The following is a 26,174-nucleotide window of genomic DNA, read 5'->3' as shown; positions in this document are numbered from 1 at the left end:
TTGCTTCATCAGAGGGACCTGTCCTCCTTTCTTCTGGTAACCCCCCTGGTGCTGTGTGGAAACCTGGGTTCTCGCCCACTCATGAGCTGCCTTGACTAGGTCTCTAGGACTAGAGAGCTTCTTTGAGTTCACTATGTAGTGGCATACCTTCTCTTCAGCACAATGAGTAAAACTGTGTTCTCTCACAAACAAATTATACAATCCCCCATATGTGTCAACATTGTTACCAACAATCCAGCCTTTCAGTGCCTTTTGAAAGATGTCCAAAAAGTATACTCATGACTTTGTACTCACTTTCTGTGTGTCTCTGAACTTCATCCTGTACTCTTCTGGGTTAAACCAAATTTCGCAACTAAACATTGCCTCTCGTGAGTATAGGACTTCTCCTTCTCTCCCTGCAGGGTCAGGAGCCTATCCCTTGAAGCCACTGGAATCAGTTCCCACAAGAGTGAACCCCAATGCTTGGGTGGACCCTCCACGTTTCAAGAGCCCTTTCAAATGCAGTCAACCATTTGTCAATGTCATCCCCCTCTGTGTACCTGGGTACTATACCCTTGGGAAGTTTGTGAACAAATCCACCGCCCCTAGACATCTGAAACTCTTCATCATTTTCACTGCCACCATTTCTTTTCATCGCCCCCTCCCTCTACCACTTCTTTTCAGCCAATTCCAGTTTCCTCTGCTCCAAAGCTATCAAAGCTAGTTGGGCCTCAAGCTGTCTCTCTGCAAGGGACAGTGGTGGTTCATGAGTAGGAGACCCTCCCCCTCCCACCATCTGGAATCATATGACTAACACTGAAGAAATTGGAAGAGGCACCATCCTCACCCTCCTCTTAGGTGAGATTGGGGGGACACCCTCCACATCACCTTGAATCTTCTGAGCTACCCAAGCCCAGGCCCTAAGCGACTTAAGCAACCCTGCCTTCCTAATGTTGTTGAAAGCAGACTGCCTCCTATGCCTACACTGCTCTCTAAGATCAGCCAACCTGCACTTAGGCAGTTTAGCCAGGTCTAGCGCCATGGTTCCCTAGTTTTGGGTCACAACTAGCACAACAGACTTGGAACAATTCTGGAAAAATCAAAACAATGGATTAAAACCAGTTTAGTCCAAATTCAAAAAATCTAACAAACGTTTTGTTCTAAGGCAATGTAGATGATTTTTAAAACATTAATTCACTTTACTGAAAGGTGTACTTGTTAAACACAAGTCCTCATCCACACCGCTGAACACCAAAATGTTGGAAAGTAGCTTATTAGTAGAAGTAAATATATATTTACCACTGGCAATAAGGCGAATAATGCGGTCTAAGGCTCAGTATAGGTAAAGGAAATATATTCCCATGCTCAACCCTGGGTAGCTTGGCTACAAGCAGGTAGGCTTAACTTCAAAGACAGGTATATAAAGCCTTTAAAAACACCAAGTCCGTACATAATTAAGACAAAACACACAATAAGAATCCAACATCAATTTATAAACATAGGAAGTACTTTTATCTTTAAAATGACACCAAAACGAAAGAAATACAAGGTAGGGAATCGGAGATATGAATTTTTAAAGGTTTAACACTATATAGCAATTAGCAACCTATAGCGCCTAGCGGAACATCAGGTCGTGCTAGACCAGGACAAAGTCAAAATTTCAGGCTGACTGCGCAGGAGCCCTGCCCAGCTTCCACTTGCGGTAGGTCTCAGTCAAAGTTTTTACCTTCTAACTTAGAAACTTTTCTGGAGCTTTTCTTCCCAGGGTCCCTCGAAACTTTCAGCCAGCCCAGATTCAGTGAGGGTTTGCTTGATTGCCTTGTGACAAGCTCCCTGTCAAGACCTCCGGAGCCTTCCAGCGGGACAAACCAGAGATCCAGGCCGGCTTGTGGTTGAAGGTGGGCGGCTTGACTCTTACGGTTGGTCCCAGTCACCTTTTCTAAGTTCGGACATAGAAACGTCTACGGAGCTTTTTGTCCCAGGGTCTCTCGAGGCTCTTCAGTCGGGTTCGGTGAGGGTTCACCAGCTTGTGTTTCCACCAATAACTGGTCAAACTCTGGAGGTCGGACCTAATCTGACCTACTGTGAAGTGTGCCCAAGGAAAGACGTTTGGAATGTAAGTTATTCAGACTATTTGGCTAAAATGGCTACACCCTGCTATACCTGTAATCTTGCGTATCATGATTCAAATCCGACCAGAGAAAGGTCAGTCTAAGCATTACATATGAAGCAGAAACAACATCTAAATTCAGGAGTCCTGAACTGCGTGCATGAACTTCTGTTTTTTATCCTTGACAATCCACATCAATGTGGAGGGGAGAGTAGCAGCCAAGTGCTCATGGAAGTGACTCTACAAGGCTACTACCGGAGTACCAAAAGACAACTATTAAGACACTGAAGGAGAAACAAACTTCCAGGTCACAGTCATGTGAAGTATTTCATATGCACTGAATAAGAAATCAAATCAATGTGATGTAAACGAGAGGAGTTGTCAGTTGTGACTAATTAAAACATGGAAACATGAGTCTGTTTTACCATCATATCCTCCCTCTATCTCAGTCTAAACCCTTGTACTTAAGCTTAAATGTCTGTGCACTATGTGACCTACCTTAGCACACAATTTTACATCCTAGCTAGACACCAGGCGCGCTTTGTTGAAGATGGTTTATGGTCTTTCAAATATGGGCACATGGTTGGAAATAACCTCATGGCATAAAGACACTGAAACAGGAAGTTAAACAAGATCTATCACACAGGGTACCAGCAGGTATGCTTATTAATGCAACAGCAGTCTGCGCAAAGGCACTGAGTGACAGAAAGTAATATAAGTCTCCATGTGATATCGCCCCGTGTGTCTGTGGCCCTTATGTTTTCATGTTTTGACTTTATATTTTCAAATTAATGCATTATGGTAGTTATAGTCTTGGCTGAGCAGATTGAAATAGGCACCAAAATACAACAGCTTGTTGAATAAATGCCCTGCACTCAACACCGTCTGTTCCAGGAACAGAAAGCCACTTCTTCTCCCTACTAAAGACTGTAGGTTTGGCCTCACAACAAAACAGTATAACCCGTGCAAGCTGACTCGCTGCAGGACTCAGACATTGCGAGTGTGTTTTAAAGGATGGTTGCTTCCTGGACAGTTAGTGTTCTTGTTGTTAACAAACAATGAGCTCTTGTTGTCTACTGACCACAGCAGGGTGAAGTGGAGTGAGGACATAGCTGCAGCCAGAGGAAGCCTGCTGATGATGTATTTTTGTGGCCCACAGGAACTACTGGCTGCACACCCTCTTGGCGGTTGGAGGAGAGGACTTCGACATGACCAGGTAAAGCTCCCGCCTTTGCGCTGCATCCCACCACTTACAGCCAGGTCCATCTGGCAGATTATATGATTTCCATAGAGGGCACTTTGCATATGTTTAGTCTGTTACAGAATAATCTACTTCATGTATATATTTTGTATAGTCTATCAACTTATTTACCACAAACAAGGAGGTCCTATGTGTATAGATTTACGAAATCAATATCAGTAACTTGCTCGTTGTGCTTCAAAATAGCTGGTGGTATTGATTTGACCTTCAGGTGAAACAATGTCATCATCACATGCTTTTGCCATCTGTTTCGAATTTCACTGTAATATATCAATAACAAGTTAATGTTTAACAGCTAATCAATCACCAAAAGGCAGTAGGATTATAGAGGGCTGTGGATTAAACAGTAAAATACAAAGATAGAATGAAAATCAGACTTTCAAATAAAGCACGCATTACTTTCACATTTCTTCAACTCTTGATGTTATTTCATTATGCTTGCAATATTCTGATATTGTCAACAGGATTTTTCTAGTTAAATAAAGGGAGGAATTTCAATGACCTATTCTTCAGGTTAAAAACCTAAATAGATTCTGAGCAGGCTCCCAGAACCATCTGTCTGTACAAACAAAAACGAGCAAACGTTTTACTTACAAAGAGAACCCAAGTCATTCAGATGTTAGTTGTATGTTGGCTGCAACTTAGTTTTTTCCTTGTACGGTTAAGAATCTGGCTCCCCTCAATCCCCCCCCCCCCGCTATTTTATTTTATTTTATTATATTAAGTTAGGCGCTTGGCGTGATTTGACTTATTTTTATTAATTTTCAGAACTGTTTTTGGCCCCTTCCTTTTTATGCTGCATTTCTGCCTCCCTAGTGCCCTATCTAACATAATTAATTCTGAATAGTAGTAGGAGTAGCTGTGCTGCGTTCAGTTGTTTTTTTATCCACGTCTGGTTCCTTTCGTTTTATTTGGTCCCGCTTTAACTTGGCTAACACAAGATTCCTGAAATGCACCTTGACCGAGCGGCCTATTTAATGGGCATCACTGCGTAGCCGATGTAATGACGTAACATAGGTCCGGCCTACCTCAACCACTGCTTACACTTCTACCATCCTACAAGGCAGCTGTGCTCAGCATCACTCTAACTCGCCACACACCCTTCGGATTCACAGAAGCAGAAATGGAGGTTGTTCATTTTCACACATCGCTGCAAAGATCTGGAACAACCTCCCACAGCACACCAGGGCCTCCTCTTCACTTCTCAAAGATATGACTTTTCAACTAACCCCGCAGTACATCAAGTCATAATCACGTCTCGTCTTAACTATGCCAGTTTCATCTACGTCTGCCTTCCTTATTACTCTCTCTGGTCTGTTTACACATTATTAAGAATGCACAGCACAGCTACTTTCAAGCGCGCCTTGCAGAACCTCAGTTCGTACACACCATGTGGGTCTGCACTGGCTATCAAATGAATACCGTGTAAATTAATGTGACTGTCACTACTTGTTCTGGTCCACTCTTCATACAATTGTTCTTCAAGAAATCCAGCCCTATTTGTGTAATTTGCTCTTCCTACATCCTTCTTCTGATGGTTCCTTATTTTTGTCGTTCCCAACACATAGGTAGATCATTTTCCTACTGCAAGCTAAGCTCTGAAACTATCTATAGTTTTTCATGACACGGACAACCAAGACATGTTCAGGAAACATCCCATGGCATGTCTGTTCTCCCTTTTCATTAGTAAAATCTTGTTCCCGAACCAGGAATCAAAGCACTGGGTACCTGTTGAGGTCACCGTGTACTTCATAAAATGACTGCATGCGGATGGTGCAATCAACATAGGGGCATATTTGCAGTTGGTGGGAGGAGCATGATTGTTTGTTCTCAGGGACATTAAAGATCTCCTACGAGGGGCCAACACCATCTACCGGTGACATCAGGAGAGTGCGCTGCCCTCTAAGTGCACACATTGCCTGCTGAAAGCTGGACCGCACTGTGTGAGCTGAACTAGAGAATAGTGTCTGGAACACCAAAGTGCCAAGTGCGGAGCTGAAGAAGTTGCCCGCATCTGTGGTAAAGTGGTTCCTGTACTGAAGGGCCCCTTGGCTTGCATAAGCATCTTTGGTGAGCTGATTCACTGGTTGCGGGATCCAGAGTGGGCCGCTTCGTCGATTGTGCCACTTTTCTCTTGGGCGCCACGCCAACTGGATGCTCATTGCATGTTTTGTCCCAGTCTTCGATTGCGGAACTTGCGCATGTTTGTGTGGCCAAAACTGTCTCCAAAGGTCATAATACTGACCTCCAGTTAAGACTGTAGGGATACAGTCAGCTACAAAAGTCCTGCTTACCAGTGGAAGCGGGAGCTGAATTTGACCCTGCTGTTGCCTCTGTCTGACACCTTGTGAGTCTCTATGTGTTTCCCCTGAGGTCATGGGGGCTTTATAAGTAACTCCGGTGGTTGTTTGGGACTTAAAAGGACTTAAGTCAGAAGGTAAAATCTTTTGCACAGAACAAAGACCTGTCTGTTTTAAGCCACGCTGTATTTGTTCTTCTCATTGGTACTTTGGTGCTTTTCTGCTGGTTTTGTCATCTCTGTGATTATCACTGGGAAGCCACTTCCTGGGGTAGCTGTACGCTTTAGTAATCTTTTAAACATAACACAAGAGCAGAAAACAGGGAGAGTTGATAGTTCTGCAGGGTAGAGGGAAGGGAGTAGGAGGACACAGAAGTGCCAAGGGACACAAAATAAGCTAATCCTGAAAATGAAAGGATAGAGGATGTTGGGACATGTAGCAGGGAGGGCAACGCATGACCATGGATAGAAGAGAGAGATGAGGGATTGTGGGATATTCCTCAAGTGAGAAATGAGAGAAAGAGGTTGATCAGGAAGGAGGTGGGGGAGGAAGAAGATAATAGAGCAGGATTGATAATGCAGAAGATGAAAATACGAAATAAATATAGACAGGAACCCTACCACATATGTCAGCAATTACTGCAAGGTGTACTCAAGTGACACGTGAATATAAATAGTATATTACAACCCACAAGAAGGTGTCTGTTGTCCCAGGTACAAGGTTTAAAGGCAGAAATCTTATTGTCTTGGGTGATGATAGGTAAATAACTACATATTATAGAACTCTACACTTGTGCTACCTAGAGCTGGGTTCTTAACCCGTGTCTTTAGGGTTGGAAAGCAACTCACATGAAGAGTGGTAAGTAATAGAAAATAAAGGTTATTGGGGAACATGAATGTGACAAAGATGTGAGGGAGAAGAAAAACAAATCTTTTAATTACTACACTGAAGACAATCATTCGTGGAGCAGAAGATTCCCGGAGTTTGTGTCAATACTGTTGCATGCTCAATATGAGATGTGAGACTTCAGAATGAGAATTATTGTATTCTAAGAGAAGGATAGCAAGGCTTCTCAGTGATTATGCTTAAGCGTGGGGGACTAGTTAGAGGGCTGTGCTTAGGATGGATAGGATAGTGGTACTTCCTTAACACATAAAGTCCATTATGCGAGGGTATTAGAGAAAGATCCTCTGCAGTGTCTTGGAATAACAACGTTTTATCCCTCTCCAGTTTTACCAAAATGGCGTCCAGTTCAGAGAACAGGACCATCTTCATTGACTCTGTTATCCACTTACTGCGTTCCTTCAAATTTGATGGGATCGACCTGCACTTTCAGTACCCGGGGTCAGGGGTCAGTCCCCCGGAAGACAAACACAGGTTCACGCTCCTAGTGCAAGTAAGAACCTGACATGCATTGTAAGTGTCTATGCGTCTATTTGTTGCCACAAACCATACAATGGGTCCACTAGCCACTGGCAAATTGTATCGCGGAAGCAAGTGATACATTTAGTGACATATCAGTGCCAGGAACCAAATATTCAATATAACCTGAACTGAAAGTCTGATATAAACGGTACAAAGGGATCGAAATAACCAAAACTCACAGTTACACATTTGTAAATAACATTTTGTATATGAAAATATTTCAAGGTAAACAAAGTGTTAACAAAACTGGCTAATTAATACCCACAACAACGAACGTTTAATGTACACCACAGCAGTATTTGACTTTAAAGAAAACAAGATTTTCAACGTAAAAAAAAAGTTCAAAACATGCCTACACATGTTCAATATAAATAAAAATACCAACTCAATATAACCAATATAAAACAAAATCAAACCGAAATTAAAGTTGAAAGTAAATGAATTAGCACATGTGTCCTATCATATTGTTATTGTCTTGTTGGGAAATACTTGAACTGGTCAGCTTCTGTGTAGGCCTCCGGCAGCCTCTACGACACACATCTGAGCCCTCTACACCTTGGCTAGAATCATTGAGATATGGCATCTAGATGCAGATATATGGAGGTTGTGTTCTGCCTCTGCACATAACTTAAGAGGGGCGGGAAGTGTGAACCCAGTGCCTACGTATATACACACATTCCCCTATGTTCCATATTTAAATGGTAATGTTTTCCCCTAGGAAATGGTGACAGCCTTTCAGTTTGAAGCTGCAAAGAGTGGACTTCGTCTCCTGATGGTCACCGCAGCGGTCTCTGCCCAGAAGGCCACCATCGAGGCTGGCTATGAAATGGCCGAGCTGTCACAGTGAGTGGGATGGGATGGGGTGGGATGACCAGCTCTGGACTTAGAAGCCATTTTGGGCAGCCTTGAACGCTCTTCTTGTTGTACCAGTACAATTTGGTGCTCGTAGGAAGGCTCTGATAATTAAACTAAGCTGACAACCTTTCAAGATAAACTTCCTGGAGGATATTTTAGGGTTCTGTGATCAAAATGTGTTATATACCGATTTCTCAGAATTAAATATTAACTTGTGCAGCTACTAGATAACTTGTTATAGCTTGAGCTCATGATTATACTTCGAAGGCTCGGGCCTGGATATACTGATTACTACTGATTTCGCCCCAGGACTACCGACCTTTCACAAGTTCTTGAAGTGATCTTCCTCTGGTGAGTTATTCATTGTGCCCATTTAAACATCCCTACCTCAGTACATAAAACAGCCACCAATGATGCCGGAGCTCTGTCCAGAGTGTGGTCCAGAAACAATATCTTTTGTCAGGAGCCTGGAGTATCATAGGTGGGTAATCACTGAAGTGTGCAATAAGACACTAATCAGCGTAGCTTGCATTATCCAAATGTAAGTCAGAGATGTACTCTAACCAGGGCCACTGGAATTATGGGACAGGGAAATACCAAATTATGAGGGAAGGCTGAGTAAATTATGCGGCAAGAAAAGGGCATAATGAGGCACATTTTGTGATATTCATTAATGTCTGGGAATTGGTTACACCTCATTGGTACCAGATTAACATCCAACTATAGTAATAAGCATCATAAAGGTGACCAGTCGACCTTTGCAGAGGGCTTTCTACTATGCAACCCGTGTAGCTGTGTTTTTAGTAACCTTTGAACCTTTTGGGCTAGAATCAATTTCTTTTGGCAAATTATGTAATAGATGATGGATTATGTGGCATGTGTGTCAAAACTACAGTTATGTGAAAAATGCTGTGGCCGCACAATCACATAATTCCAGTGGTCCTATAACGGTATGTGGCTTAGTGGTAAAACTTATAATTTAACTTGCAGATTCAAGTTCTTATTTTTGTTTAACTTTTTAAGTAGCACAGAGTTTGGTTTTGGCCAGAACTGTTTGTCTCTGTGAATACTGGCTCCACAGTGAGGCAGATTAATCACAGTGTTATGTGCTATATAAGACTGCACATTCATTTAGCCCTGGATGTTTGTTAAAAAAGTAGACTATGAGATCATTGTGGTTTTCTGTGTCTTCTTCTTCCTATAAGATCTCTAGATTTCATCAGTGTGATGACGTACGACTTCCACGGAGGCTGGAAAAACATGACAGCACACCACAGCCCCTTATACCCAGGGTCCACTGACCAGGGGGACTCGGTTTACTTCAACTGTGTAAGACCCCGCTTCATAGTCTGTTTCTTAAGCCCTCTCGTGGTTTTGTGCTGAGTCTCTGACTACCAACACAAATTACAGTCTTCCAATTTTTGGTCCACAGGAGTATGCTATGAATTACTGGAAAAATGCAACCATCCCTACTAAGAAACTTCTCATGGGATTCCCCACATTTGGCCGAACCTTCACGCTTAGCAGTACCACCAACTGCACGGTCGGCTCTCCAGCCAGTGGGGATGGATCTGCTGGATCTTACACACAAGAAGCTGGGATTCTGGCCTATTATGAGGTAATCAGGTTCTTGTTAAGCACAGACCCACAGTTTTATAAAGTTCTGTTGCCTTCTCGGATATCTTTGCCCCTATAAAAAAAATACACACACATATATATATATTTATATTATATATAGGATTGATCTATTGAGTTGACTGTAGTAATGTAATGTCATGCCATTCTTTCAGCTGAGAAAACCCATCGCATCTACTTGCTGAGCTTTCCTTTCCTTTCCCTCCAAAAGTAATTTCTTCATATCTGGAATGAAAATGTAATCTGTAAATTATGATGGGAATGATAACATTCAAGATAAGGGACATTAGCCGATCCACGGCTTGATTTTTTGTTCATTTCAAGAACAATGTGTATAATGAAGGCATCACTGTTCTCGAGGGGTGATTAGTCCATCTGTGGGCTATATTGCATTAAATTTGATTTGCTGATTGATTGTGACACTAATACATCAGATGTCATTCCAAGATGGTGCACTCTTTGAGCATAGTGGTGAAAGTCCCTTGTCAATGTCTATGTGTATGTCCCTGATCACCTGAAAGCTCTATAAACATGTTGAAAATGCACTCTGGTGTAACACACACTGACGAAGGCAGCACGCCGAAACGCGTCTGTGTGAGCCCCTTCTCGCGAAATAAACTCAGCGTGATTGGCAGTATACCTCTTCGAGTGCTGTTTTGTCTTCTTGACTAATCAAGAGGAGTTGGAGCGGAATATATATATATATATATATATATATATATATATATATATATATATATATATATATACATATATATATATATATATATATATATACACGTTCCACTAGTGCCGGTATAGGAGTTCGGCTGTCACGGGCGGTCCTGCTGCAGTCACCGGTTTGCTTCTAAATTCGCTCCACAACAACTTCAATTTAATGAAGAAAGCAGGACACCCAAAAGCTCTAATTCAAGAATTTATTCTGCAAGTGCAAAAATCTCCACGACGCGTTTCGCAAGTACGGCTTGGTCACACTCATCGTACAGTGTGTACGGCCATTTTTAAATACCCAACACCATGAATATCGATAGTGCACGTGTCAAAACTTGGTAAAGTGGCAGACATCTTGGAATGTCCATTTGAACATAACATATATTGGATACAATGTATTTTTCTTATCACATCATACTGTACCGCAATAATAAATGCATCACAGATACCATTGTTCACGAGGGTTCAATATCACCCATAATAGACTTTGTGCACAATTCAACATATATTCCCAAATGCAGCAATCACAATATGCGCGTTAATGGCGGGATTAATAATAAAGTATTAGATCCCATCCATAAGTTGTACAGCATATCAGAGATAAATCAAACCCTGACAGTCAATGAATTCATTTTCGTCGTAGAGAACCTCCTTGTAATTGGTTCCACTCTACCTGCATTCAATAATATAGCGCTGTATTGGTGGTGACGTAACCCGCGTCAGTTGTTGCTAGGAAACCCTTATTCTTTGGGCCGTCATCACGTAAAGTCCTCGCCCCAGTGGGCATTTCCAAACACTTAGGATTGTGCCCCAGTGGGCTAGTAAACAGACTGGGCCATTATAACTGTATATCCACAAAGTCCCGCATCATAGTTCATATTCTTCCGCCACCAAGTTTATAGTGAAATCTAAAAACAATGAAAAAGCTAATATTTAAAATCAAGTAGACTGTTAACATTGTATACAATTATTGTTACTTTGGATTCATCAATCATATAGATGTATTGTCAGTTCCTCACTGATGTTGAATCCATTCGGGGTTAAACATTCGAAATCAACAATATACTTGGATTCCAATTTCCTAAGGGACAATTCACGATTGCCCCCTCTTACCCCCAGATCTACATTATCTATCACCACCAACCGAACAAGCGTCTCATCCTGCATATGTTTTTCAAAGAAATGCCTCGCAATAGGGTATTGTCTATTGTTGTTGCGTATAGCACGAAGATGTTCCAATACTCTTTTCTTGGCTTCATGCTTCGTGCTACCAACATACCATTTATTACAAGGGCACATCAATACATAGACACTGTATGGTGTATGGCAAGTGAGTCTTTTGCGTATCATGAATTCCCTTCCTGTGTTGGGAACAGTTATTTTCTTACAATCATGACTATATTTACACGCTTTACACTTACGGCAGCATTTAAAACCTGCAGCTGCTAGATTGTTCTTTGCTGTTAATGAGGTGACATAATTGTGACTTAACTCATCTCTGAGTGTTCTCCCTTTCCGAAAAGTTATTTGGGGATTGTCACTCAGATATTTTTTTAGATGGTTATCTGTCTGTAGGACATGCCAATGTTTTTTGAAACTATTACGCACCTCCCGTGATTGCCCAGAGAAGGTGGTAATGAATCTTACTTTTTCAGAATCTTCAGTCTCTTTTCTAAGGTTTAGCAGTTCTTCCGTATTTTTTTGGGCAACTCGTTCTATAGCTTTGTCGATGATATTCTTACTATATCCCCTATTAAAAAATCTTTGACACATGACTCTTTCTTCTTCTTTATATGCCTCCTGTGTGCTGCAATTGCGTTTAGCGCGTAGCAGCTCACCAAAAGGTATACTGTGCACTAAGTTTCGTGGGTGACAGCTATTAGCATTTAAAATGCTGTTTCCCGCAGTTCTCTTCCGAAAAAGTTTCGTATTCAACTGACTATTTTTTACCTCCACTGTTACATCAAGAAACTCAATCAATTGCCTGCTGATGTGTTCCGTGAATTTTAAATTCAAATGATTAAGATTGAGTTTGTCAATGAATAATTTGACAGATATCTCATCCCCACACCAAAGAAAAAAGATATCGTCAATGTATCTGAGCCACAGGGCAACGTTGTCAAATTCTGCCATTCCCCTGACGACCTGCTCCTCCCACCAGCCCATGAATAAATTTGCGTAGCTGGGGGCGAAGCAGGTCCCCATGACAGTGCCCTGTGACTGGCGATACACGATGTTGTCAAAGGAAAAAAAGTTGTTTTTCAGACAGAAGTCGATCATGGATATGATCATTTCAGAATGTTGCAAAAAGGAGACAGAACGCATCTTTAAAAAGTGTCTCACTGCCTCTAAACCTTGCTCGTGTTGAATGCTGGTATACAGACTGCTTACGTCTAATGTCACCAAGATGTAGTGATCGTCCCAGTGTATTCCATTAATTGCTGTGAGGAAATGCGTTGTATCTTTGATGTATGAGGGGAGAGCTATCACATAGGATCTTAAATAATGATCTATATACTTAGATGTGTGTTCAAGTAATGATCCAATAGATGACACTATAGGACGCCCAGGGGGATCAGTGAGGTCGTTATGTAATTTGGGAAGTAGGTATAAAATAGGTATCCTGGGATGTGCACAATACACAGGAAGGGAATTCATGATACGCAAAAGACTCACTTGCCATACACAATACAGTGTCTCTGTATTGATGTGCCCTTGTAATAAATGGTATGTTGGTAGCACGAAGCATGAAGCCAAGAAAAGAGTATTGGAACATCTTCGTGCTATACGCAACAACAATAGACAATACCCTATTGCGAGGCATTTCTTTGAGAAACATATGCAGGATAAGACGCTTGTTCGGTTGGTGGTGATAGATAATGTGGATCTGGGGGTAAGAGGGGGCAATCGTGAATTGTCCCTTAGGAAATTGGAATCCAAGTATATTGTTGATTTCAAATGTTTAACCCCGAATGGATTCAACATCAGTGAGGAACTGACAATACATCTATATGATTGATGAATCCAAAGTAACAATAATTGTATACAATGTTAACAGTCTTCTTGATTTTAAATATTAGCTTTTTCATTGTTTTTAGATTTCACTATAAACTTGGTGGCGGAAGAATATGAACTATGATGCGGGACTTTGTGGATATACAGTTATAATGGCCCAGTCTATTTACTAGCCCACTGGGGCACAATCCTAAGTGTTTGGAACTGCCGAACTGGGGCGAGGACTTTACGTGATGACGGTCCAAAGAATAAGGGGTTCCTAGCAACAACTCACGCGGGTTACGTCACCACCAATACAGCGCTATATTATTGAATGCGGGTAGAGTGGAACCAATTACAAGGAGGTTCTCTACGACGAAAATGAATTCATTGACTGTCAGGGTTTGATTTATCTCTGATATGCTGTACAACTTATGGATGGGATGTAATACTTTATTATTAATCCCGCCATTAACGCGCATATTGTGATTGCTGCATTTGGGAATATATGTTGAATTGTGCACAAAGTCTATTATGGGTGATATTGAACCCTCGTGAACAATGGTATCTGTGATGCATTTATTATTGCGGTACAGTATGATGAGATGAGAAAAATACATTGTATCCAATAAATGTTATGTTCAAATGGACATTCCAAGATGTCTGCCACTTTACCAAGTTTTGACACGTGCACTATCGATATTCATGGTGTTGGGTATTTAAAAATGGCCGTACACACTGTACGATGAGCGTGACAAAGCCGTAATGGCGAAACGCGTCGTGGAGATTTTTTCACTTGCAGAATAAATTCTTGAATTGGAGCTTTTGGGTGTCCTGCTTTCTTCATTAAATTGAAGTTGTTGTGGAGTGAAAATATACATATATATATATATCCACCCCCGTGGCTGTGCTGGACCAACGCACAGCATTCTGGTACCTGTAGTACAGACGCACTGGGCGTCCTACAGACAACACAGACAGCGAATCATATTCCATGCTGTCTAAACCGAGGGGCGGAGCTAACTCTCACCTGACTGGAAAGGAGAAGGTATTTCAACCACATTGTTTGCCTCCTCCATGCAAACACCTCATGGCACTGACGAAGGCTGAACTATGCCGAAATGCATTCGCCCTATTGCTGGTGTTCGTGGCATTAAAACCCCTCCAAAGAATCCTCTGTGTGGTTTCCACTTCTTGCTGCTGTTGGGGAAGATTTTCGTTTATATTTCAGCGCGATTGCCAGTTACGCGCTTTGGAAACCCCTGCACCCTCGAGGGTCGCGGTCAAAGCTGGCTTCTGCTTCGCAGTTTGTGACTTTTCCCAGGGTACTGGGTTGACCGAATCCCACCCTTGGACACTTCAAGACACCCGGCAGTGTTGGAGACATTGTGCCCCACATTGGGTGAACCGGAGCCCCGGTTCGACCCCTGCTAAATGGACTGCTGTGTTTGGGGGTTGGTGCAGTATGGGGAACTGAGGAGGGAGTCGCCACGCAGAAGTTAGGTTGAAGTGGCCCGTGCTATGTCATCACCCCCGTGGCTGTGCTGGACCAACGCACAGCATTCTGGTACCTGTAATACAGACGCACTGGGCGTCCTACAGACAACACAGACAGCGAATCATATTCCATGCTGTCTAAACCGAGGGGCGGAGCTAACTCTCACCTGACTGGAAAGGAGAAGGTATTTCAACCACATTGTTTGCCTCCTCCATGCAAACACCTCATGGCGCTGACGAAGGCTGAACTATGCCGAAATGCATTCGCCCTATTGCTGGTGTTCGTGGCATTAAAACCCCTCCAAAGAATCCTCTCTGTGGTTTCCACTTCTTGCTGCTGTTGGGGAAGATTTTCGTTTATATTTCAGCGCGATTGCCAGTTACGCGCTTTGGAAACCCCTGCACCCTCGAGGGTCCCGGTCAAAGCTGGCTTCTGCTTCGCAGTTTGTGACTTTTCCCAGGGTACTGGGTTGACCGAATCCCACCCTTGGACACTTCAAGACACCCGGCAGTGTTGGAGACATTGTGCCCCACATTGGGTGAACCGGAGCCCCGGTTCGACCCCTGCTAAATGGACTGCTGTGTTTGGGGGTTGGTGCAGTATGGGGAACTGAGGAGGGAGTCGCCACGCAGAAGTTAGGTTGAAGTGGCCCGCGCTATGTCATCACCCCCGTGGCTGTGCTGGACCAACGCACAGCATTCTGGTACCTGTAGTACAGACGCACTGGGCGTCCTACAGACAACACAGACAGCGAATCATATTCCATGCTGTCTAAACCGAGGGGCGGAGCTAACTCTCACCTGACTGGAAAGGAGAAGGTATTTCAACCACATTGTTTGCCTCCTCCATGCAAACACCTCATGGCGCTGACGAAGGCTGAACTATGCCGAAATGCATTCGCCCTATTGCTGGTGTTCGTGGCATTAAAACCCCTCCAAAGAATCCTCTGTGTGGTTTCCACTTCTTGCTGCTGTTGTGGAAGATTTTTGTTTATATTTCAGCGCGATTGCCAGTTACGCGCTTTGGAAACCCCTGCACCCTCGAGGGTCCCGGTCAAAGCTGGCTTCTGCTTCGCAGTTTGTGACTTTTCCCAGGGTACTGGGTTGACCGAATCCCACCCTTGGACACTTCAAGACACCCGGCAGTGTTGGAGACATTGTGCCCCACATTGGGTGAACCGGAGCCCCGGTTCGACCCCTGCTAAATGGACTGCTGTGTTTGTGGGTTGGTGCAGTATGGGGAACTGAGGAGGGAGTCGCCACGCAGAAGTTAGGTTGAAGTGGCCCGCGCTATGTCATCACCCCCGTGTCTGTGCTGGACCAACGCACAGCATTCTGGTACCTGTAGTACAGACGCACTGGGCGTCCTACAGACAACACAGACAGCGAATCATATTCCATGCTGTCTAAACCGAGGGGCGGAGCTAACTCTCACCTGACTGGAAAGGAGAAGGTATTTCAACCACATTGTTTGCCTCCTCCTTGCAAACACCTCATGGCGCTGACGAAGGCTGAACTATGCCGAAATGCATTCGCCCTATTGCTGGTGTTCGTGGCATTAAAACCCCTCCAAAGAATCCTCTGTGTGGTTTCCACTTCTTGCTGCTGTTGGGGAAGATTTTCGTTTATATTTTAGCGCGATTGCCAGCTACGCGCTTTGGAAACCCCTGCACCCTCGAGGGTCCCGGTCAAAGCTGGCTTCTGCTTCGCAGTTTGTGACTTTTCCCAGGGTACTGGGTTGACCGAATCCCACCCTTGGACACTTCAAGACACCCGGCAGTGTTGGAGACATTGTGCCCCACATTGGGTGAACCGGAGCCCCGGTTCGACCCCTGCTAAATGGACTGCTGTGTTTGGGGGTTGGTGCAGTATGGGGAACTGAGGAGGGAGTCGCCACGCAGAAGTTAGGTTGAAGTGGCCCGCGCTATGTCATCACCCCCGTGGCTGTGCTGGACCAACGCACAGCATTCTGGTACCTGTAGTACAGACGCACTGGGCGTCCTACAGACAACACAGACAGCGAATCATATTCCATGCTGTCTAAACTGAGGGGCGGAGCTAACTCTCACCTGACTGGAAAGGAGAAGGTATTTCAACCACATTGTTTGCCTCCTCCATGCAAACACCTCATGGCGCTGACGAAGGCTGAACTATGCCGAAATGCATTCGCCCTATTGCTGGTGTTCGTGGCATTAAAACCCCTCCAAAGAATCCTCTGTGTGGTTTCCACTTCTTGCTGCTGTTGGGGAAGATTTTCGTTTATATATATATATATATATATATATATATATATATATATATATATATATATATATATATATATATATATATATTGCAAAACACTCCAACTTACCCAAGTCGAAAGAATGGCGAGCACACTGGAATCCAATTAAAGAATATTTATTGCAAACCCCCCTTCACCCCTGACAGACGCGTTTCGCTACTCTAGCTTCGTCAGTGTCTTTAAGCATAGCATTAGGACAGTGGATGACACTGTCCTACTCTTACGCTTAAAGACTTTGATAGAAAAGCAGACATTTGAGGTGAGCAAACTTAGAGTGTCACTAGTGCAGAGAGATCTCTATACTGGAGCGGCTTTCCACCTAAACTTGAGAACTACCCAGAGTTCTCTGCTTCTTTTTTTGTGTGGGTAGGACGACCCCTCCTCTCCCTCCACCATAGAAAAAAACATATGTTTGGTTGTTAAAGGAACAGTACCTAATGTCACCTGACTTCTTTATATACAACACAATTTCGGCTTTACAGACAAAAGTTTTCACGCACAAATATCTGAGTGAGGAGAAAGCTTTAAAATCGGACATGAGGCTGCTGAGTATTGACTTAGCATATTTATACAAGATGAAGTACCCATTGTAAAACCATATCCATTAATTTCTACTGTGTTGCATCATGACTTAATTGTGGGGCACATAATATTTTCATTTGTAAACATATATGTCTCTTCTTCATAATTTTGCCAATTTTTGTTAGTGATGAACACAGAGATTTATAAGCAAAGCAAAGATTTTTAAATAAAGATTTTTTGAAGTGCAAACAAGACCACTCTTAAAGGTTTCTATCTATCTAACACTATGAATAAAGTGCAGATGCAAATAAATAACACAATATTTAGAGATAAACAAAATATCTTATATATTCATATAAATCCATGACTCACATTCTAAATATAAAGTGTGTGTGTGCTTGCTCTCTTTAGGATTTACAATATTTTGTTGTTAAACTCCATAAAATAACTGATTAGATACAAATGACATCACCCTGTGAGGCTTCTGCTTCCATATATCTATCAGTCAGAGTAAAGTACATCTGACAATCAGAATAAAGGGCAAATACAATCAATATTATGGACAGGAGAAAAAGAGAGCTGGCTTATACTCCCAAGGTGTAAAAACTCCTAGATATTATATGCATACAATTGGTCATGACCCACTATTTGTGATCAAATATAAAATGCACTTACAATGAATATGGAAAATATTCAATATAGTATAAAAGGGGAAGGAAATTGTAATTGTAAAGTACAATAATCACTATATTAGTACTGCCTCTCCCTAAAAAGTCATCTAAGTCATACAGAGCAGCACTTATTGTCCCTTCTCCTCCACATCACATAAAGGGAACATGTCGAAAATATAAAGTTTAAGAGAACATACTAAGAATCTGTCATAAAGGTTAGAAGAAAATGTCATAAAACTCGCACATCAATGTCATTAAAAGTACAGTCATTCATGAGTACATGATCTCCTCATCACCAATTATAGAAAGGTGTGGAGCTCTGCTTCAATATTGAGTCTCCATGGGATCTCTGTTCCCATAATGATTATCTATGTGGGCTCTGCATTTTGTAATGTGAGGTCTCGGTCCCCACCTCTCAGGTTCCAAGGAATATTTTCAATGCCATAGAAGGACAGATTCTCATGATTGCGTTCATGATCTTTCCATATATGCTTTGAGATGGCATAAGAAAAGTCCTTGTGGTTGATTGCTCTAAAATGCTGTAAAATTTGTAGTTTGAGTTTATTCACTGTGCTTCTGATATATTGCTTGCCACAGTGACAGCTTAGAGCATATACCACATGTGTAGTCTCTAATGTTATTCATTCATTGACTTTGATTTTTTCTTCTGTTAAAGTAATTACTTCTGGGTGGTTTTGACCATGTTTACAAGCTTTCAATTTTGGGCATTTAAAGAAGCCATTTGCTGGCAACCAATGAATGCTGCTTCACCCTCTCTCAGGCCTCTGAAAATACCTGTGCATTAATAGACTGCCCAGAGAGGACACCTTTCTGTAGGTTATGTTGAGATGATCTGAAACAACAGTTTTTAGCTCTCCATCCTTGTTAAGTAACTTCCAATGATTCTGTAGTGCATCTCTTACCATATTACCCGAAGAGTTATACTGTGTGATGAATCAGATTTTATCTTCTTCAAGATTCCCTTTTGTTTACCCATGAGGCTCTTGGGTTGTAATAAGGCCTCCCTTTACTTTTTCATTGCCTTTGTCTTCATATTGTCCAGGACTACAGTTGGATATCCTCTTCTTAAGAACCTCCCATACATTGTGTCAACTTGTGAAAGGTATTCTTTGTCTTCTGAGCAATTTCTGCATGCCTGTAGAAATTTCCCATAGGGGAAGCTCCATTTAATTCATTTGGGATGGGCACTGTTGGCTGAGAGGATGTTATTGCAGGCTGTTGGCTTGCGTAAGAGAGTCATACACATTTTTTAATCCTTGATATAAATGTGTATGTCCAAGTAGTCTATTTCAGGTGTGCTGGTATTGTAAGTGAATTTTAGCAGGAATGCGTTGTTGTTAGGAGATTTTAAAAAGGAATTCAATGTATCTTTTGTACCTTTCCAGATTAAAAACAGGTTGTCGTATTCATATATATATATATATATATATTACATATATATATATATATATATATATTTTCCGGCGGAAATTCTCCTTCTCTCGAAGTAGAGAGGCGGCACACGGGGAAGTTAAAACCATTTATTGCAACCTGGCATGACGCGTTTCGGATTGCTTCCTTCCTCAGATGCCCAATGCTGAAAATGGTTCCACTGGTACAACCAGTTTCTGTCTCCCTCAATCACTAAAGTAGTGTTGATTGTCTGCAAAACATGGCACGGAGTCACCAAATTTCCCGTTCTTCAAACTACAATATCCAGCATGCATTGTTCCAAGCTTACTGGTTTGGTGGTCCGTTTCCTCGGCTTGCGCTTTTAGTCCCATCGTGCAGCCGAGTGGCTTTGTTGTACATGTGCAGGGAAAACGGAGTTCACTTCCCTCAATCCCAAGCCTCACAGTCCCTTCAGCACACATATATATATACATACAAGTCCGTGCATGTTGTGCACAGCTGTGCCATTCTACCATTTTGTGACTTTTGGTCATCCCCTGTTGGCTTTCCCTCAAAAGCGTCAAAGGGTCCATCCACAACAGAAAACGTAACAGTTCTATTTACCTAGTTTTTCATCATCTATAATAAACATTCTAGAATATGCCTTGGTTTGATAATGTCAGCCTGTGTTTCGCTACATATTATGACATCATACTCCAGATAGCCCATTTACCAATGTTGAGATAACTGTGCTTTTTGGAATTCCACCCCGTTGAGAGGGCAACTACTTCCCTCTCACCTGACTGCGTGTCACATGACAGTTAATGCTAACTGATCAATATGCAGCTGCTCTGGCTTTCCAAAACACACTGGTCCCATTTGAGAATGGGGATTTTCCTAGCTTCGATGAAATGGAAATCTGAGATTTATACTAAAGACAAAGAAATGAGAATAAAATGCAAGCTTCTTTATTTCTAACTATTGGCAGCAGGAATAATATATGATTACACAAAGGTTTCTATAATGTATTGAGTGCTATAAAGCAGCCTCTCTAGAAGCAAATGCCATCTCTTATTGCCAACTGAGAAAGATGGTTCGAAGCTTTAAGGATGGACTTATGACAATACCAAAAAGGAATCAGGGAAGAAGAACTTGAGGCTTGCAGGAAGGAGAGATCCAAGTGAGAAAACACACCTCTTGTCCACTTTAAATTTAAAGGAGTACAGGGAGTTGGAGCTAATACAGATGAGATTATTCAAGTTTAAGGGGATGCAAGACCAACAAGGAAAAAGCTGTTCCCTGTAGGTAATGAACAACTACAAAGAATTCTCCTTTCATATTTATACTATACTTCAAACAAGTCTGCCTACAGACTTCACTTCCCTCCCCCTAATACATTGGAAATTTCCTTCCAGTTATACATACAAAAAATAATCGCTAACCACTCTACATTTTAAAGATAAGTGATCACAAGCCATCTCTTAATTGCAAATTGAATGGAAAAAGATCAGTGTGACTTGCCATCTCAGAGAAGCACAAATGATTAACAAAGTGTAATTCTTCTAACAACCACTCAGCATTTTTCCAAGGACATGGAGAGAAAAAAATAAAAGAATTTACAATGTCAGAACGTGCATGGAAAATTCCTCAAACAACTTGTACAAAGTCAGGTGGATTAAAAAAATATGTCTGTACTATTCATATTATATAACCTTTTCCTCACCAGATGCAGCCAGAAAATAATGAGGCTATGCGTAACCTGAAAACAGGGCAGAGAAGAACCAGTAGGCTAAAAAAGAAAAAAAAAAGGAGAAACTTGGAAAAAAAACAATTAATGAGGAATACATAAAACAGAAACATCAAGGAGAAATAGAAATACTACAACACAATAAAAGAAATCTGGAGAGATAAAACAAGAAAAGATATAGGGTTGATACCCGTAAGTGAGAAACAAAGGAAAGATGGAAGGGATATATTATGCTTGCCTGATTGTCTTTCATAAAATCGCAGATTTTCTCTTCACTGAAGCTAGGAAAACCCCCATTTTATCACAAGACAATTAAGCAGTACACTGTGCAAGTTCATGGCCTAGTGAGGGCCTGGTAATGCATATGCTGAAGCAGCTAATGGTAGATGTCCTACAGGATGTGTAGTGGTGAGTACACAACCATTCAGTAGTTCCAAATGTACTTTATGTGCCAAGGTACAGAGCATAGGGGACATGTCCTTCAAACAAGCTGTCCTCCCTTAGCTGCTTCCCAGCCTTCCAGCATAACATGCTAGAACTAAAATGTCATACAAATGAATACAAGCAAGCCCACACAAGACATGAGCCCAAAACACATCCCCCTCCTTTAAAATGACAAAAGAATAATAGTTGGTTTAACACACATAATTTAATCACTCACACTTTCCCCTCCGTTAAAAAAGATGTAAGTAACTTTGAATGTAACAGAATAGAATAATAATAAAACAGCAATAATACAGTACAGTAATAAAACAACAACATATTTCCTCTTTTTTTTTACTTACAACCATCAAGAATATAGTCCTCTAACCACTTGGGTGGGTTCCTTGTTCTACCACATTCATTCACACCCACATCAGATAACACATCTATCTCCGGCCAAAGTGTAACTGTTTGGCAACACCTCTACAATGTGGCATTCGATCTTCAGAATTATTCACCATCAGAGCGCACAGAAACTTCATTTATGTCCATTTCACATAACTAATTTTCATCCTACAACTACTCAAAAGTTTTAATTCCCTTACTCTCTTTATGATCGTTCCACCCTTTAATGTTGCTCAATGATTCCTGTTTAAGATTCCATACTTTGCCATTACTTAACAGGACGACATTTTGCAACAAATCTACACCTTCCTCAGGTTCATAGAATCTGATGTCCTTTGTTGTGAATCCACATTTTTTAATGTGGGCCGATCACCAACGTGGACAGATACAGGTTTGGTACTATTTTTAGCATCACAATACATTTTGCTCTTCAAATGCCCTTTGGGCATGATGTCTCATCAGTTGTACATCCCCAGTCTTTATTTTTTACACAAGCTCATGTGTCCTCATTTAATGCAACTGGTGCTATGTAAAGTGCTCTGATACCCAATTCGGGTCAAGTTTGCGCTATATAAAACTCCGTAAAAAAAAAAACCTGTCTGGATCACACCCTTAAACACACGGTTGAACCTCTCAACAATTCCGTTGCCACTAGGAATATATAGCAATGTATTTTTATTCACACTTTCTCACAATACTGTGTAAAAGCATGAGATTTAAACTGCGCTCACTTATCACTTAACACAGTAGAAGGAATCCCTTCTGAACTGAAAACGTGATCCATGAAAATTAAAACTGAATTGGAATCAACATTCTGTACAACTTTGACCACTGGCCACCTAAAGAACAAAGCCATAATCACGATAATGTACTTTTGTAGTGGCCCTACTGGCCCCATTATATAAATAGAGATAGACTCCCAAGACAAGGATTCTTTGGGCCAAGGTTATCGCTCATAGCGGGCCTGAGAGTCTAAAGAGACATGTCTGCTCAAGAGCATTCCATGCATTCAATGACCATACGCTCTATATCTGAATCAAAGTCTGCCCACCAGAACAATTTCTTGACCACGGATTTGGTATGATTTATGCCAAAATGGCTTTTGTAACACATCATCAAAATGTTATTAGGAAGGCTATGAGGAGGAACTCTTCTTTCTCCCCTCAAAACTTCCCACTCTGTCAAAGGATAATTCAGAACGTATTTCCCAGAGTGGTCTGACAGCATCTGCGAAAATTCTTTTATTAGGCCAAGCTCCCACAATAAATATAACCACTTCTTGGAGTATTGCATCACTCCTATACTCCTGTTCCTAGCCTCTTTTGTCACTTCACATAAACTGTTATCATGTACAACTGCCACATAAAATCCGTTCCACTTTTCATCTTCATATACCTCTAGCTGCATTGGCATCCTGGAAAGAAAATCTGCCACCACGCTCTCTCCCTGGCATGTTCACAAATTTGTAAATGAAAATTCAGGCAATTCTAGCAGAAGCTTTGGTGGTCTCCTCCATTGCAATAATTTCACCAAGAGGTTAAGGTCTCCACGAATGGTAATAGGCCTCCCCCATACAAGCATTCTGAAATGATCCAATGCCCATGCACAGGCTAATGCCTCCTTCTCAATGGTTGGGTATTTCTGTTCTGTAGGCGTTAATGACCTAGATGCAAATGCTATCATACCCTCCACACTTTTTTCTTACACCTGACTCAAAATGGCCCACAGACCTTTGTTGCTTACATCAGTTGTGACTATACAATCATCATTAGAGTCAAAACTCAAAAGTTTGGTAGCCTCAGTTGTACCTTCTTTTATAATTTCCAAGTTGCTTTCGTGTTGTTGTGACCACACACATTTTGTCCCTGTTTTTAGAAGTTGCCTTATGTAGAAATACTTCTCAGTGAACTTGTGAATACATTTAGCACAATTTTCGGCCAGGCCTAAAAATGGCCAAACATCGTCCTTACTTTTCAGTGTGGATGAATTGTTAATGGTCTGAACAGTCCCTTCGATTTAAGAATGGAAAGTACCCTGTCCAGTTTTGAATCATGTTCATGTCTATTCCTGCCGAAGAACAGAAAATCATCTTGGAAAAACATAATATTCTGCTCTTTGCCAAACAAACTGAACATTATTGTCTGAAAGACAACATCTGCTGATGCTAGGCCGGATAGCATGTGTCGGAAGTGGAAACAACCATCTAGGGTGATGAACACTGTATACTTCTGGGACTCTGGTGTCAACGAAATCTGGTGATACGCAGACAATAAATCAATTATAGAAAACCAATGCACATTTTTTTTATCAAAGTCACCATCTCATTGATTTTAGGAAATGGAAACCTGCCAATGATAATATCATTGTTCAGATGGAGGAGGTCAATGCATGATCTAATTTTACCATTACTGACTCAAGCCACCACCACCAAAGAAATCCACTAAATGTTAAATGTTAAGCATACTTAGAGAGCGCACTATCACCCCATGGGCATCCTGGCACTAGTGTACATTAACTCAAACCATACACCCATATTGCAGTTGGGGTCCTGCCCAAAGAGGGGCCTAGGCAGCACCATTAGGGTACAGCCAGGTCTTTAATTTCTTTCTAAACTGCAGAAGATTTTCCACCTGTTTGATACTGGTCGGAAGTGCATTCCACAGTGCTGCAGAGCTAAATGCTCTCCCCCCCCATTTTACCCTCTTAAACCTGGGCGCCTTTATTCTGGCTGAGGATGATCGCAGGCTTCTGATGGGGGCATTTGCAAGAAGAACATTTGATGGACAGAATGCAGAACAATGCCATACATTCACCCCAGTACAGAGATCTGGGCCTAAACCCATCGATTTTTGCTCACCATGGCATTCCAGTTTGGACCCAGCCATATGCAAATCAGTCTTGACCCTGCGCCCAATGGGAACAGTACAGCCCTAACTGCGAGGCCAGGTCCTCACTGGACTGGAAACAAGCATCCTAGGACCGGTTTTGGGCTTTCAGCCCTCATCAGCCAGGATAGCTTGACTCCAGTGGCATGGATAGCATGGGACCCATGTCTGGGCATATCTGTCCCACTCGGGGTGACAATTGCAAAAAGAACATTTGATGGACAGAATGCAGAACAATGTCATACATTCACCCCAGTACAGAGATCTGGGTCTAAATCCATAGTTTTTTTGCTCGCCATGGGGGCATAACATCGAAATTTGCTCTGCAATGGTTTGGGCCCTAGGCAGTGTAAGGCTTTAAAAACAATACAGAAAGATTTAAACTGAATCCTCTGTAATACTGGGAGCCAGTGGCGTTCCTTAAGGGCCAGGGAAGCTGATGATTGCCGAGGTTTCATAAGTGCTAATTTGGCTGCAATTGTCTGACTTCTCTGAAGTCTCTCGATCAGGTATTTTGGGGCCTCCAGAAGAAGGGCAATGCAGTAATCCACTTCTTACTATCTGTGCCCTAGTTGGAATTGGCAGCATTGGGAGGATCTTCCTTAGTACTCTTATGAGGGAGAAACTGGTCCCCACTGTTTTATTCATGTAAGTCTTTAAACTCAACATCTCATCAATTGTTGCTCCCAGGTTGCGTACTGCCTCAGATGGTGTCAGTGGCTTATCCACTGGAACTGGCCAGAAATTTGCAGGAGCTAGTGTCGAATTTCCCGGATTGCACAACATAAGATCTCTGTCTTATCACTGTTAAATTGTAGAGAGTTATTTTTTAGCCAGCGTGCAACGTCCTGCATACATGTGTGAAAGTTTTCCAGTGATAGTGATTGGTTCCCTTCCAGAGATAGGATAAGGTGAGTGTTATCTTCGTAATTCATCAGGCTGATATTTTGGGACTTGATGACAGAGATCAGGGGGCTCATGTAGATAATTAATAGTATTGGACTAATTGCCAGCCCTGAGGTACACCATGCTGAATGTTAGTGGAGTCTGATTGATATGGGGGTAGTGCTACTGCCAG

At 42.0% G+C, this 26,174-nt stretch overlaps 1 protein-coding gene across 1 annotated transcript in view; it reads left to right on the top strand.

The window, feature by feature from the left end:
* LOC144753716 (acidic mammalian chitinase-like) overlaps positions 1 to 26,174 on the top strand; it is a 211,988-nt gene that overhangs the window by 120,531 nt on the left and 65,283 nt on the right. The window contains exons 4-8 of the mRNA XM_078641306.1: positions 3,249 to 3,305; positions 6,881 to 7,046; positions 7,794 to 7,918; positions 9,136 to 9,259; positions 9,363 to 9,548. Coding sequence (XP_078497432.1) covers positions 3,249 to 3,305; positions 6,881 to 7,046; positions 7,794 to 7,918; positions 9,136 to 9,259; positions 9,363 to 9,548 — 658 coding nt within the window. The remainder of the gene's footprint in view (positions 1 to 3,248; positions 3,306 to 6,880; positions 7,047 to 7,793; positions 7,919 to 9,135; positions 9,260 to 9,362; positions 9,549 to 26,174) is intronic.

This window comes from Lissotriton helveticus, chromosome 5_1 (genome assembly GCF_964261635.1).
Source record: "Lissotriton helveticus chromosome 5_1, aLisHel1.1, whole genome shotgun sequence".
Taxonomy (NCBI): domain Eukaryota; kingdom Metazoa; phylum Chordata; class Amphibia; order Caudata; family Salamandridae; genus Lissotriton; species Lissotriton helveticus.
The sequence above is the reverse complement of the archived record's forward strand: the minus strand, read 5'-3'. Positions and strand labels throughout refer to the sequence as shown.